The following is a 15,664-nucleotide window of genomic DNA, read 5'->3' on the forward strand; positions in this document are numbered from 1 at the left end:
TGTCTTTCCTCAGACTGTGTTTTCTGTGGTGGACATATAGTAACAAAAAGAGGGACTTTGGCAAAATAGAATGTAATGTTGAAAGATATCTACTTGATTTGACTCATTTGGACGCTGAAACTTCATATTAGCTTCAGATAAACTTTTAAATACATTTTTGCACAGAGGGACGACTGTGGATTTTATCCTCCATCACTTCCATTATAAGTGCATTATGAAGGGATCTTCTAATGGTCAGTATGAACAGGAGGAATGATTACAGCAAGAGAAATATGTTTCACTGTTCATTTAGGCTCCTGACTGATGTTTAAAGGAAGACTTGAAAAATTGTGAACCTGTCCTTTACAGCTAGTGTATCTGCTTTTGCCTTGTAAGAGATAACCCAAATTGCATGTTTGTTCTCACTGGTTTGCCTCATTTTCTTTGTGACACTCTCAGTTTTACATTGTTTACGATGGTAATAAATTGCACTGATGTTAAACATAAATCGTGATAACGCGAGGTTTGTAGCTGACTTTTGGTCCGGTCCGTTTACTACACACCTCTGAACTGGCCTCTGGGATTGCAGTTGTAAAGAAACGTACAGTCCTATAAGTAAATGTACAACAGGACTTCAACCTCCATAAAGCAGTTCGCGTGGAGGGCTTTTGTTGTAGCCTCTCGTGCTGTTCGCGAGCGTTCACTGAGGTCTGACCAAAAGCGCTAATCTGACAAGCGTGTGGACACAGCATCACACAGACTCCATAGGTTTATAGATCGATGTTTTTTATTCAGGTCATCCTCCAGCATCGCGCTGACACTCACCAACGTGCTCTGCTCCCAATGTTTACTTCTCCGGCATGTCTTCTCCAGCCAGGGAAAAGTAATGCTGTGGTTTATTCAACATCATTTTATGACAAGCATCGTGAACAGATATCATGTTTGCACGATACGTATTTAAACTGCTGTACTGATAATGCACTAGCTGGTAGCAGTTTGAACAGTTGGACAGCTTCCTCTCTCGGGCAGCGAGCTGTTGTCGACAATTGCAGATCCTCTCCGGCTCCATGATGGCGATGTTTCGGAGCTTTGTCTCGGCGAGCACCCAGCTCAGGCAGCAGCAGCAGCCGCCGAACAGCGGCTCAGGCTCGCTAGCAGCTCCGGCGGAGAGCATCGAGAGTCAGTTCTCCTGTCCCATCTGCCTGGAGGTCTACCATAAACCCGTCAGCATCGCCAGCTGTGCTCACACGTAAAGTAGCTACTTCTTGTTTGGATGTATGTTATTGTTTGTGCTCGTACAGTGACGGAACCATGTCGCTTTTTAAAATACACAGCTGCTTTGTTTTATGAAAGCAGACAGACATTTAGTGAGGTTTCTATATTGTTAATAACAGTTGGTCTGGGTTAGTTCAATACTACTCTTTAAACATCTGGCAGCAGCTGCAGCAGCCAGTCATACTGTCAGACTGATGCATAATCATCACTACTGTTCTGACAGGAACAGAGGACTTCTGTATGGGCTTATTTTTAGTGCACAAATGTTCTTGAGATAATTGTAATTTGAACCGTAAGGTCTAAAATAAGATAAGAGCTAGAAATGTGTTTTTAACAAAAGTAATAACTGGTTCACCGAATATTTTTGAGCTCAAAGACAAATGCCTTAAAGGTACAATGAAAAGGAACTATTTTTTTTCTCTCATAAAATTATTGGCTCACAAATATGTTTTTACATGACGTCACCTGGTATGTGTAGAACCAATTTATTTTGTCTAAGACATTCTTTTAAAAACCTTATCTTTTGCTGTAACAGTGTTTCTTCAGTAACTCTGATACTACTCATAACAGCCTGCAGGTCAGCAACCGAGGGACTCATAAACAAAACAATGTACAAAATGCAAACTCAGAGGATGCAAGGCAATCTCTTTACCAACTTAAAAAGTAAGTAAAGATGACTCAGTAGGGTGCAAAGAAAATGGCCATGAATGGGGTTGAAGCACAGAAGGGCAGTCTTCCACTGAATATGACCTTCACAAGAATTTGAAAACAAGCCACTATCATAAATTGCCACATGGTTTGATAAGTCTGAGGTGGACACCCACGGACTCGAACCCGGTGACTTACTGACTGCACCACTGGGGAGACGTGGTTTCCACATTACCCTCTTATAACTTGAGGCAATGACATCACATGTGCCAGACTGGGGTGTTTTTGTCTGTTTAAACTTCAAATGCTTACAACTGTCAAAATGCTGGTGAGAAAATTCTGCAAAAAAAAAATCACACACCATTCTCCTGGTGTCGGGTGTATCGTCAAATACTTTTGTGAAATTTCTTTAAAAATGAGATGAAATAGAAAATGTTGTGTATACAGTACAAATTAGAGCAAGATACTGGATATCACTGTGGACTCACCATTCCACTGATCTGAATAATATCTAGTATCAAAAAATGTCTGTGTCAACTTTAGTAGCATATGAAGACTTGTGGAGATATAGATTTGATTTTATATATATAATATGTTGATTTTGCATATTTTGAAAAATATAGTGATAGATTGTGAATTGACCATAGGTTGCAATCAGACAGACTTCAGTGGATGTGCTGAAAACATTTCAGCTCTGAAGGACATACAGGTGATTTATTTTAATTTTTTGAAGTTGGAATGTCCAATGTTTAGAATTTTAGATTTGTTGTAGAGTCTAAGTTAACCCTAGACCGTGCAAACTGAATTTCATATGAATCCATGCAGCCGATTACGAGATATAAACTTTTTACATTTGTGGCAGAATATACAAGGACTGTGCAGCGAAGCTCGAACCTAGGATCCAAACACATGCACCGAGTTTGGTTAATAGCTTAAGCCAATTTTAATTTATGAATGGTTATGTAAAATTGAATTTAAAGACACAGGTTTAAAAATGTATAATTTAAAAATAGTATGGAATATCAAAAATCAGAAAAAGCACTCTTTTTTGGCTTGGTCCAGATACGCTATGTGCCAAATTTTGTGATGATTGCTTATAATTTAAAGGAGGAGTAGCAAAAAAAACAGATGTGGACAAAATTCAAAATGGCGGAAAATCTATCTTGGTGGAGATGGGTGTGGCTTATATGAAGAGATTCATCTGGATCCACAGAATACAGAAAAAAAATGTTTGTGAGACTTACAGTTCTAGCTATAATAACAAACTGTAGTCTACAGTTATAGGCTAAATGTAAAGTTTATTGTTATAGCGCCACCATCTGGCCAATCAGTATCATTTTTTTGTCTGAGTAGTGGGTGAGATTTCCAACCTATCTACCAAGTTTGGGAACTGAAGCTGTTATGGTTTCTGAGACCCGGATACCTCTAGGGCAGAATAATGATAATAATAATAATCCTAACAAATACAAAAGGGTTCCAGCAGCTTTTGCTGCTTGGACTTGTGAAAACATGATATTTTCTGAGCAGGAAAGGTCACTCCCTTCACAGCAGTACTACTGAATCAAACTACAGTCTTCCTGACTCTGCCACCAGAGGCAGCACTGAGCATCATACTTCTCAAGACTTTCTTGTTTTCTGTTACTTTGCCTCTCACATTGTTTTCTACCACCTTAGAAGTTACAAATGAGATTGCCTACCATCCAGGGAGTTTGTATTTTCAACATTCTTCCTGTAATAATTTGTCTGAGCTGCTGAGTAAAATGTCCAATTCCTGCAGAACCGCAATATGTATATAGTGTGACAGTCCAGGATCCAGGAAGTACACCAATCAATACAGCTTTATGAATCTATTTAAAGGTATTCTCTAGATATATTTGAACATATGAAAAACCCTCTGCTTTGAATAATGATTTGTGGCTAATTTGTTTTTTCCACCAAAAAAGTTCAATTACCATGTTCAAATCCTGAAAATGACATCTACTTCTGTTCTTTCATTGAAAAATCCAGAATCTATGTATATTCAAGTAATTAAACAAATTGAATCGCTGGACACCAGATGTCTCCTACTTCACTGAAAAGTCCATTCTTAGTGTTTGTGCACTGGAGATTCAATTTGCCACGTTACACTTGTGTAAGTTGCATACTGGACCATGACTGGCTCCAAAACATTGACTGTATATTCAAACAGTCTAAGTGAGATTTAAGGTGAGCTCAGAGAAACTTCCCTCCTCCTGCAGATGAATGTGAAAACACACTGTGCACAGACATCATTCTACACATCCAACTGAAGGAACAAGAAGAAAAACACATTTTTGAATGAACTTCAGCCTAAAGTTCAGCTTTAGTTTGAAGAAATGAGTTGATTGGGATGGATTGAAATGGAATAACAGTCCTTTTTAGTTAGCTTGAACTGAAAATCATGTTATTTCATTGGTAAGATGAACACATAAACACATAAAACACATATGTGAGTCTCATGTAGGTTTGTTTTATATAAGTCTATATTTATTGATTTAATGAAGCATAAATGACTGGAGACAGGGGTAGTTAAATATCATATACCTTCATGCCTTTAATTATTAGTAATTTAATTAATCAACAGAAAATACAGGCAACACCTCTATATTAGCCTTAAATATTTCATTATCAAAAAAACAACAACTCAAAAACAGTCAAAAAAGATGTTGTGTGTTGGGTATGAGAGAGAGAGAGCTGATGCTTTTGACACCTTTAGTCAAACACAAGAGTTGTTGGGGTGCATGGGTAAAGTTGCCACCTGCAGCTTGACTGCTGATAGCAGCGCTACAGGCTTGGTGTCGTGTTATAGTCAACACAAGAGAGAAGCTTCTCACTGATAGGGGACGTCATGTGACACAGAGGCAGCACCTGTCTGTCTGCAGGTGCACAGGGAGGAAACAAGGCCAGAATTCTGCAGAAATGACAAGTCGTAGATCGAAGGTAGATCGAAGTGTAACTTTTGCTAACAGACCTCAGGCTGAGTGCTGTAAACCAGTCAGCTGCTTTACACAAAGAAAACCAAAACATGTTGAAACCTGCAGGCTATATCTGTATCTGTGTTCGTGAGCTGCACTTTGTATTTTGCCTGTTTTCTAACCAGGTGGATCTTTTACCATTTGCAGTCAAGTAGCATTGTGAAATGTGTAACTGATGGAATAATGACATTATCAGCCTCAGCATCATCAGAGAGGAGATAGCCAGAGAGGTGTAATCTTACTCAGTCTGCAGTTGAAAAGAACAACAAAGAGCAGACCAGACCTCAGGTAGCCTCTGTTCTATTTCCAGTTAAAGGTAAAATGCAGCTATTTTTACTCCTGCTGCTGATGGGGATAGATGAAACTTCCGGAAACACTAATGCTTGTGTGTACTTACACAGGGAAACAGTGCGTCGACAGATTCTGTGTTATGTCTGACTCTCAGTGCCTCCATGTTTTCATCTGTCAGACTTGAAAGTGAAACTAATTTATCTGCCCAGAATAGAACCTTTTCAGTCAGTTTCACTCACAACCCAAGTGTTCCTGACAGAGAGATGTGGTGTGCGATGCACCAGATATTGTGAAACTCAGTGGCTTCATCATTGGATCAGATGTGGATGAGCTGAGCAGCCCTGCTGCAGCGTGATAAAAAGCATCCTAAATATGGTGGAAGTCTAATTTCACAGCTCTGGCTGGACTTTTCTCCATAAAAGCCGTTGCTGAGCCTCATACACACTTTCTTATTTAGTGCCATTGGGCCAGCTGAAGTGATTTATGTAGCTGAAATATTTATAAATGGAGGACATGTAGAACCCAGTATGCACATTTTTGGTTAAACTAGTTTCATTACACCATCCCAAGAAAATGCGTGAAAATGATGATAACTGATCAATTGTAAAACACCCACCAAAATACCTTTTTATTGTACATTTGAAGGTTGCAGCTTCTCAAATTTTCATTGGATTGTAAATTGAGTGAATGATTTTTTGATTGTTGGTAAGACTTAAAAAGAAATTTAAAGACATAATTTAGGTTCTGGTAACTTGTGATGGGAATTAGTCTTTATTTTATGATGCCTTATATTTTGATTTTAGAGACAAGGTGAAGTGTATAATCAGAAATGTCTTGGTAACAGTTCAGTTTTTTCTGTGGAAGAACAGATAATGAAGTGTGTGTGTTTAGATCATCTGGACTGAAGAAAACGGCTGTATTAGAATAGAACAGATCTTTGTTGTCCACCAAAACATGAAGACACTCTACACATGTTTCTTCCAAGAAAGAGACAGTGAAGCAGTCAAATGTCTGTGGCTTGGATCTCATCATCTTCTTTACATTTATCTTGGAAGGATGGATGAAGTGATGCTCTCTCTACTGTTCCAGGTTCTGCGGGGAGTGTCTGCAGCCATGTCTTCAGGTGACCTCCCCCCTCTGCCCTCTCTGTCGGGTCCCCTTTGACCCCAAGAAAGTGGAACGCTCCAGCAGCGTGGAGAAGCAGCTGGCCTCATACAAAGCTCCCTGCAGGGGCTGTAGCAAGAAGGTACACATCCAATGGTTCCATGAACCATGTTAGAAAACCATATATGCAAGTCTCCATGATGGATGGATTTGATTATATTGTGTAACTCATGACAACCATAAGAATGTACTTTTTATTTTTGCAGCTCATACAGGAAAGCATTTGCATTCTTTATGTTTTTATTTTACAGTTATAGTGAAACATTTCTGGTATCCTATGATGCACCAAATAGAAACATTCTACAGAAAATACATTTCACAAAATTGTAACACAACATTTCAGGAACACATACTAACAAAACAAATATGAAAAATAGAACGTGTGTTGTTAGTTTACATAGAAAGAATGTATCATTGGACGTTTACATGAGCACAGTTATCATTTGTAACAGTAAAGACTATAGGTTGGATGAGAAGTAGATTACATTTGAACAGTGCTATTTTATGGTTTGGCATGTGTTCAGCTAATAAATATGATTAGATATGATCAATCATGACAGTAATGTATGGACAGGACTCCTCTGACATGGCAGTGTGTACCACTAATGAGACAGCTCTGCAGATGGTGTTATTCTCCTGTAAGTGTAGGTCAGCCTGCTTGATAACTGTGTGTGTTTATTCTCAGGTGGCTCTGGTAAAGATGAGGTCCCACATTGCTTCCTGTTCTAAAGTCCAGGAGCAGATAGCCAACTGTCCCAAGTTTGTCCCTGTGGTACCAACCTCCCAACCTATACCAAGGTACACATCCTCATGTGTTAGGTCTCCTCCTGCTCCCTGTCATTACCCACACTGTGTTCCCATCCACACAAACTCACCATGTAGACTTCTCATTTGTCTGTTTCTTTTATCAGATGCAGTCACTAGTGATTGGATTGTGGCTCTTGATTATTACCAGGCAATGTCTCCTCACTGGCACTTCACTATGTTTCTCAACATCTTTCTGTCTTTCTTTCTTTCTTTTTTCTTTCTTTCTTTTTCTTTCTCTTTTCTTCTCTCTTTAAATTCCCAAACCAACAAGTCAGTCAGAAGGTCAAGACTGACGTTAAAAACATTGAAGCGCTTTGTTCTTTAGATAAAATGCCAAGACAGAATGACTGAATTATCTTACAAGCGTGTGTTGATTCATGTCTTCTGTTTGTGTATGTGTGTCCTCACATATGTAGCAATATTCCAAACCGGTCAACATTTGTGTGTCCGTTCTGTGGAGCCAGAAACCTGGACCAGCAGGAACTGGTGAAGCACTGTATGGACAACCACCGTAACGACCCCAATAAAGTGGTAAGAACCTGTTCTGGAATAAACCACATTGCATTATAACACTTTCCAACTGACACAACCAAACCTCCAGACTATAACAACTTGTGCAGCATTCATTCAGACTGCAAACCAACACTGGGTGGAGCTAGTATCAATATCAGGACTTGTGATGGGAATTTCTTTTAAATGTATTGACATTAAACAGCGGTTTTGTAGCCGACTTCCCAGATCATCTAATAATAGTGTGAGAGAATAATTGAGGGAAATAAAGTTGTTATCATTAATATTTGTTAGTGGTTATGTTTATGTAGGAAGCAGGAAGACAGCAAGATAAACAATCAGCATATAGTCACTACTTTGGAGACAAGCCTCTTGGCTTTTCCAGTCTGTCTTTGTGCCTCTGCAGTCAGCACAGTCACACAACACTAAATCACAAAGAACATCATGATGACTCATGATTGACTTAGTTCTTGTGAGTGTTTGGTTGAAAGGGGCTGTTCCAATCTAATTAACTCTTACCAACTATTTTGATTATTTTGATATTTTGAGACATTTTTTCAAGTCCAAATTCTCTGAGTCCAGCAGCTTAAATGTGAATATTTTCTGGTTCCTTTAGTCCTCCATGACAGTAAACTGAATATCTTTTGAAAATGACAGAAGACATAATCTTCTTTGGGAAACAGTGATTGATATGTTTCACCATTTTCTGACATTTTGTAGACCACACAACTAATCCATTAATCCAACTAAATGAAAAAATAATCAACAGATTATTTTATGATAATGAAAATAATGTTGTTAATTGTAGCCAAAAATGTGCTGTTTGAGTTCTAACAGTGACTCTCTGTGACTGTGCTGTATGCTTGTGTCTCCAGGTGTGTCCTGTGTGTTCAGCTATGCCGTGGGGAGACCCCAGCTATAAGAGCTCCAACTTCCTCCAGCATCTCCTCCACAGACACAAGTTCTCTTATGACACCTTTGTTGTAAGTCCAACACTGTTATTGTTTTTGTCTTTTTAAATATATTTTGTAAGATCTACTGCAAAAAAAAATCAAATCATCATTTTAACCTGCTAAACATGAAGCATGAAGCAAATTCTTCACCAAAACAACAAAACAAAAGAAAAACACATTCTCTCACTTTCCTCTACTTGTATCTCAATGCAGATAGTTTTGATCCTATGTGTCCAGGTTTTGAGATTTCTGCCTCCAACCCCAATACAACAGAGGTGAACGGAATTCAACTTGTGGTACTCACAGCATTCCAAATGAACATTTTTAAATGTTCACCAGCAACATCTCTTTCCAGAAACAGTGTCCACAGAATCCACAGAACACACTGTGAAGTTTTCACTGGGACCTCTGTAGAATGTAGTTCCAATGAAAGCTGTCCACAGCATATCATAACTTATATCTGTTACCAATCTTCTATTGGAAAAAAAACCCTGATATTTATAATAATAATAATAATAATAATAATAATAATAATAATAATAATAATAATAATGTACTTTTTTGTCACGCTTCCTTTTTGGTTAAAGCTCCTCTCTGTGATGTCTAGTTTACTGTTGTTTTCAGACACAACAATGATCTGAGAGGAACTTTGGGGCTTTTGGCTATAATGAAATCAAGGAGTTTGTCCTCAAGGTTTGAATCTGACCAATGCAAACAGATCAGATTCCTTAATTAATGGATGGTCTACAAGTTATTGATTCGGTCAGAGTTGCGTTATGTGTGGTCCACATTGACTAGCAGCAGTCTTTCTGTGTGTTTTCAGGACTACAGCATTGATGAAGAGGCAGCACTGCAGGCAGCTCTGGCACTGTCACTGGCTGAAAACTGACACATCACCACCACCCTGTCACCGTTAGCACCCACTCCACCTTATCCCTCTGCACTGCTGCTGCTCCTCCATGGCTCAGAAGGTATCATCCACCCAGCGAACACACCTGATCCCGCCAGGTTCACAGAGTTTCTTCAGAGATCCACATCACAGAGAAGTGCAGCTGACTTTGGATTTGGTGATGCCCTCACGCCAGGGAGTTTCTCCTGGTGTAGCAGTGCAGCCAGTCATTTATCTTTTCACTGATCCGTTTGGATTTGATGTTTTGAAGACAAAACATTCTGTGGGTTTGGAATAGATCCAAGACAAGCTACTTAAAGTTGGACACCACCCATGGCTTGGAAACAGTCCATCCACTCACAGCGTCAGTGCACCTGACGGCAGCCATCTGGACTACCAGTCACAGCATGAAGGGCTAACTCCATGGAAAAATGTCTCGTCTGTGAGTTTGAAACATCCTGAAGCATGCTGACTCTAAAACCCTCATCACTGATCCAGGTCTTCACAGGATCACTAGTCGCTGACTGCTGGTACTCACTGTGAGTAACTAGGTTGATGCTCAATCTGTTAAAAGGTGAGCAGGAGTTAATATACAATAGTTAAAATAACTTTAAAGTCCAAAACACAATGAATCAATAACATCACATCACTATCAACTCCACAAATGAATGCACCTGTTATAGAGCTGATATGATATTTTGTGCTTACCTGACAAAACAAAATCACATCAGTAATAAAAGCAGCAGCAGCAGCTCGTTGGCCTTTTACACACAGGAAGAGTTCATTCTGTTGCTCCGGCTGTCAGGTGACCTGTTGACTGAGCATTGCATGGTAACACCTGCAATAGTACTGTCCATGTCAACATCTTCTAATGGTCATGTTCATTAGGTTAGAGGTGAGGATGCCCTGCACCCTGTACACGTACCAGCACATCATGCATGGGGAGGCTAAAACTCCCTGGATTTTAATAGAACAAAATAAGGCTGTATGCTCATTTCATTCTCTGGCCTTATAGTTTCACTTCAGTAACCTGATGGAAAAGGCAGAACACACTGTCACACCTGATGTGGGTGTGTTATGAATATTCTGCCTGCACTGTTCATATTTGACAGGCAGACAAATCTCTTCTCCATTATCTGGAGAGACTCTGTGTTGAGTAGCTACAACAGAATGTATGTCACTGTTGTATGATGTATTAAAAGATAAATGTGGATAGTTATGAGGTACAGATACGATAATGACAGAGAAATATCACAGTATTTTGGAGACTCTACTTAAAACAGTGTTAATGTAAAGTAAGTTCCTGAACCCTACCATGTCTCTTCAGAGTATGATTAGGAATACAGTATATTGCAATTCAAATTCCTTTTATTACATTTTTTGATTTCATATTGGTAGTCTGTGTGCACACAAAAATGGAATTCGTTAAATAAGCCACTTAAGAAATGAAATACAGATTTGGGAGATGAAGGACTGAAATGTTTCTCCACAGATTTCTGTCAGCAACTGGAGGTGAGAGTGAAGCTGATGGATCTCAGTGGTGGACTGATGTCTGACAGATAAACTAATGTGAAACTGTGATGAGGTTCATGATGTTAGGAGCTGAGATGAATGTTAGAGGGAAAATCCACACAGCTTAATTTGATTTACCTCCACCTTCCAGTTAACTGCCAGCTTTGCACACATTGCTGTATCACACTGCTGTGAAACTGAAGGCCTTTGTGTCTCCCACTCTGTCTCTCAACAGTCTTTCTCCAACATAACCTGTATTTTATTTTTGCTAATGCATAGAAAATAATCTGAAGACCAAATCATTTTCAGAAAGCATCAGCATAATATTTCCATAAACATTGAGGGCAGACTTAAGCCTTCTGCATACATGTGACAGTAAATTTAATCTTCTCCTCATATACATGATGTCTATGCGGACTGTCCATACCAGCAAACATTTAAACACATTAGTCTATGCAGACACCCAGTGACATAGAAACTGAACCACGTCTTTGTCCATGTAGAACTACGTCTGGCCCTTTAGCCTCTTCTAGCTTCTTTCTAAAACGGTCTAAAATCTCCCCACATACACACAAACTCCTCATTGTCATCTCAGTGCTTTGCCCTGAGGCTTATTCACAAGATAAAGAAATAAAAGAAGTGTAGAGTAAGAGTGTTGTGGAAACTTCACCTTGGCACAGGGATGGTGGTGTGACTGGTCAGGCACTGAGAAATTATGGTCAGACTTAATGTCAAATGCGCATGGCAGGTTGTCAGACTGGGCGATGTAAAAGCTACTCCAGAGGGCGCAGCATTGCTATAATAATCAGGTTTTCCGTTGTGGATTTCTAATAATCCACTATCTTAACTGAACTCACTGTTCACTGCAATATTTGTCAGTGGACTGCAGCAGCTGGCGTCAGGAGCTGAAAATATAAAACAGTCCTTTAACCAGATCCCAGACTGACTGAATGCATTGGTAAAGTGACCCCAAGCCAAATATGGAAGTGTTAACGTTAACAGAGCTGTCAGAGACAGCCATCCAAACCTGTGTGACAAACTGATCAGTAGTCTGTCCTGTTTACTGTGATGTTGAACTAGTCGCAAACGTTAAGATGATAAATTGGTATATTGGTCATAGTCATGACACGGCAACACCAAAAGGAAGCTTCACAGGCCGACATCTGATTCAAATCCTGGAAGCTCAGCTGTGGCTCATAAATTACTGTCCAAAGACAATAGAGGGACCTCAAGAGATGGCAGGTAAATAAAAACAGACTTGAGAGCTTCATGTGCAGTTTAAATGGATCAAACTGCACCAATGAAGGAAGCAGGGATCATTTGTCATCAGCTCAGAATGCCAGTATTACCATCTTGAACTCCATAGTATATAAACGTTTACAGTAAAAGACATTAGCACTACATTCACCACCCCCCCCCCCCCCCCCCACCCCCGAAGCAAAATCAAACAGTTCCTATTTTTTATTCTTGTGAGTACCTGCACTTGTCAGCATTTTTTTTCTACCAGATTGATCTGTAGATATTGTTGGAAAAACATCAGAAGGGATGGAAATGCTGAACCCCCATTTTACTGTTATCTGCTTCTTCAACACTTGCTACAAGGAATATTTTTATGATGTATCTGCCAAGATAGATGAGTAAAAAGATATATTTTTGGAAAATGTTTCCGTTTCAAACCACAGGACTAATATCAGACATGGGTCGAATATGTGTCTGCAACTTTACGGGGACAATGAAGTTGATTTACAAACTTGAATTGCTGTTGAATTGCACACACACACACACACACACACACACACACACACACACACACACACACACACACACACACACACACTAGAAACACATACAGGACTGGAGAGAATGGGTCTGGTTTAACACAGATGTTTTCTATGGTTTGACCAGTAGATGGCAGTCCTTCTCCAGATGTGCAGAGCTACAATGAAACAAACACTCATAGAATATCATATACACATCAAATCATGATTGTTATGAAGGCAGGTTGTGGAGAAAAGAGAAAAGGTAACTTTGGTAATGTTTCCACGGAAGGACACATTCATCATTTGCACTTTAATTCATTCTGTTTTTTAAATAATAGTTGGAATTCTTTTTGTATAATCTTAACTCTTTAATGATTTTGCAATTAAATTCCACAGCAGAATGAGTGTTTTGTTTAAAAAAGTTGACAAAGATCTTGTAAATTATAAAAGGTGTCAGGGGTTATAAGTTATATGATATAAAATGTACCATTAGTTTTGTTTGTGTGACAAAAATTTCAAATATTTGTTGACTGAATACTTAATTTTAAATGGGCAGCATGTGCCATTTCTTTTCTTCCAATAATGTTTTTGTGGTAAAAAGAAAAAAGAAAAAAAAAAGTGGATTGACTGGGAATGCTAATTATGCAACACCAGAGCTGACATGCATCCACAGTAAAAACATGTCAGAATGCAGGAGTTGTATGGAGGATGAATAAGGCCATGTGAAGAATACATTTAAAAAATAAAAATAGGTATCCCACTTTAATGTCACTATGTTTCTACTTGGCATTCATGTCAGCTGAAATTTAAGACAGCTGTATGATTGCAGAGTTGGCCACGTGAGGCTATTTACAATATAGCACAACATTCTTAAAATTGGATTTAATTATCTTGAAAGACAGACTTTGGCTGGCATGAGGGGTCCACGTTTGTTTGTTTTTTTGGCATTTATATATTGGATATATATAGCTCTATAAAAAAAAAGAGTTTTTAAAAAAAGATGAGTTTCCCTGTCGTAATTCTGACTTGGATGTTGACATAAACATGAAGCTACATTTGAAACTGGTTATGGTTACTCCAATGTAACATAAACACAGTATCTTAGAATTCTGTCTGAATTCAAAGATTTAAGTATAATAAAAGGAGTGTTCGGACTTTACACAAAGATAAGTTGTGCTTGGGATTAGAACAAATTTGACCACTACTGTTATACAGACCTTGTTTATTCACCCCAAACAGCTAATAACAGACTGTGCAAAAGTTAGCTGTAGCTACCTAGCAAAGTATGCACCACACACGTGCCTGTGCTGTGTTTGTGTGACAATTTAGCCTCTGTCTGATCTCAAAACTCATTAGTATCCAGTTCTTTCTGTTAATTTCCCACCAGACATACTGTATCTATACGGTATTTTTTTAGTCTCTGTACATTCATGAATTATAGCTATTAAACCTTGGGATAAGTGCAGTTTTCTTTTTCATGTTAAGACATTTTCAAAACGCATAGACATGCTTCTTCATCTTAATTTGCATTTTCCAGGGCAAAGCCATGTATTCTCACATTTTTGCATTGACTTAAAAAAACAGCTGTATTTGCTTCAACTTCACACACATCTTTAGATAATGAAAAATTCTTACGAAAAAGTCGCAATTCTGACTTTAATCCCAGGTTTTAATGTTTTTTTTGAAAATTTAAAAAATGATAATTAATATTTTTAGCACATTAACAATTAAATGATAGGTCTCTAAAAAAGGTTCTTTTCAGCATTCATATGTTGCTCAAAATATAAATGGTAAACTGTTTTTATGTTTGATTAGGTTTCAACCCCCTTGCCTCATACAAACAATTGTTTCTTCAGTTCGGTGTCATAATTTTTATATTCATGTTAAAATAGCAATCTTTTACAAGTGTTTAAAACTTGTAAAGTCGCAGCACTCTTTTTACCTCTGTAGCAGAATTCTTGGATTCTTATTTTGTTCAAATTTGTGTACCCTATGTTTATCTGCTTCTCTCTAACTCTTGGTTGAACACATTTCCCCATGAAATGTAAATAATCTGTTTTTGTGCTGTTGCTTTTAATATTTTGTGAAACTGTCACTGCTTGTCACTAGTCATCATTAAAGACAGTCAAGTTACAGTAGCTCAACAGTCACATACACAGTGAACAAAAGGAGAAAAGCAAAGTGTGTTTAACTGTAGCAAACTGTAGAGCTTTGTACTAGATCACTTTTAACTACATTTGATGCAAACATGGAGGAGCAGGAAAACTGTCTGGCTTGCAAGGATTAAAGGAGAGGTTAAGGACAGGTGAACCTGAAAATGCTATGCCATGTAGCATTTTCAGGTTCAGTTGAAGCTAACATGAGGCTTGAGCAGCCTGAGTTAGTCAAATCAGCTGGGTATCTTAATCCTAGCCATTCGCTTGTACGTTTATTGTCTGTGTGTATCCCTCTGCTGGGGCTCTGTGAGGAAATATGAAGAGGGCATTAAAAAAAGGAATAGTTAGTCCTTTAAAAGGACTAACTTTGGAAAAGCTTGATTTGGCTAAATCAGACTGACAAACTTGTTATTAGCTTTAAAATGTGTTTTTGCACACACAAGGTCTGTGCATATTGTCCCCCACTTCATATAGTGGGGTTGTGCTATGAAGGGCATATGGAAAGGAGGAACTATTCCAGTGACGAGTAACACTTTCAAGTCTATCCTTAAATATAGTGACGTGCAAGCTGTTAGCTGGCTAGCTAACTAATTAAAATTAGCCTGCTAATTACATTATCACAACCACTGTTGCCCCATAACCAAACACCTCCAACTTCACTAAGTGTAGCCTGCTTGAACTGAGACAACAACTGGCTAACAGAGTGTCAAGGATTGACTTGGCCAAG

General features: G+C 38.6%; 1 protein-coding gene across 1 annotated transcript; it reads left to right on the forward strand.

Moving 5' to 3' along the window:
• Positions 1–622: 622 nt before the first annotated feature.
• LOC122997180 (E3 ubiquitin-protein ligase RNF166) lies at positions 623–13,381 on the forward strand. The gene is made up of 6 exons (XM_044373205.1): positions 623–1,228; positions 6,276–6,432; positions 7,036–7,148; positions 7,574–7,688; positions 8,543–8,650; positions 9,444–13,381. Exons 1-6 carry the CDS (start codon positions 1,047–1,049, stop codon positions 9,507–9,509), a joined length of 741 nt encoding a protein of 246 aa, XP_044229140.1. The 5' UTR covers positions 623–1,046; the 3' UTR covers positions 9,510–13,381.
• Positions 13,382–15,664: the final 2,283 nt, after the last annotated feature.

The sequence above is a fragment of the Thunnus albacares genome, chromosome 14 (assembly GCF_914725855.1).
Source record: "Thunnus albacares chromosome 14, fThuAlb1.1, whole genome shotgun sequence".
Taxonomy (NCBI): domain Eukaryota; kingdom Metazoa; phylum Chordata; class Actinopteri; order Scombriformes; family Scombridae; genus Thunnus; species Thunnus albacares.

What these genes read in the sequence shown, in the direction of transcription:
- LOC122997180 (XM_044373205.1), top strand. Translation starts at nt 1,047, where the DNA reads ATGATGGCGATGTTTCGGAGCTTTGTCTCGGCGAGCACCCAGCTCAGG. An exon ending in ATCGCCAGCTGTGCTCACAC is followed by an intron (nt 1,229 to 6,275) that starts GTAAAGTAGCTA and finishes CTACTGTTCCAG; the next exon opens with GTTCTGCGGGGAGTGTCTGC. An exon ending in TCTCTTATGACACCTTTGTT is followed by an intron (nt 8,651 to 9,443) that starts GTAAGTCCAACA and finishes GTGTGTTTTCAG; the next exon opens with GACTACAGCATTGATGAAGA.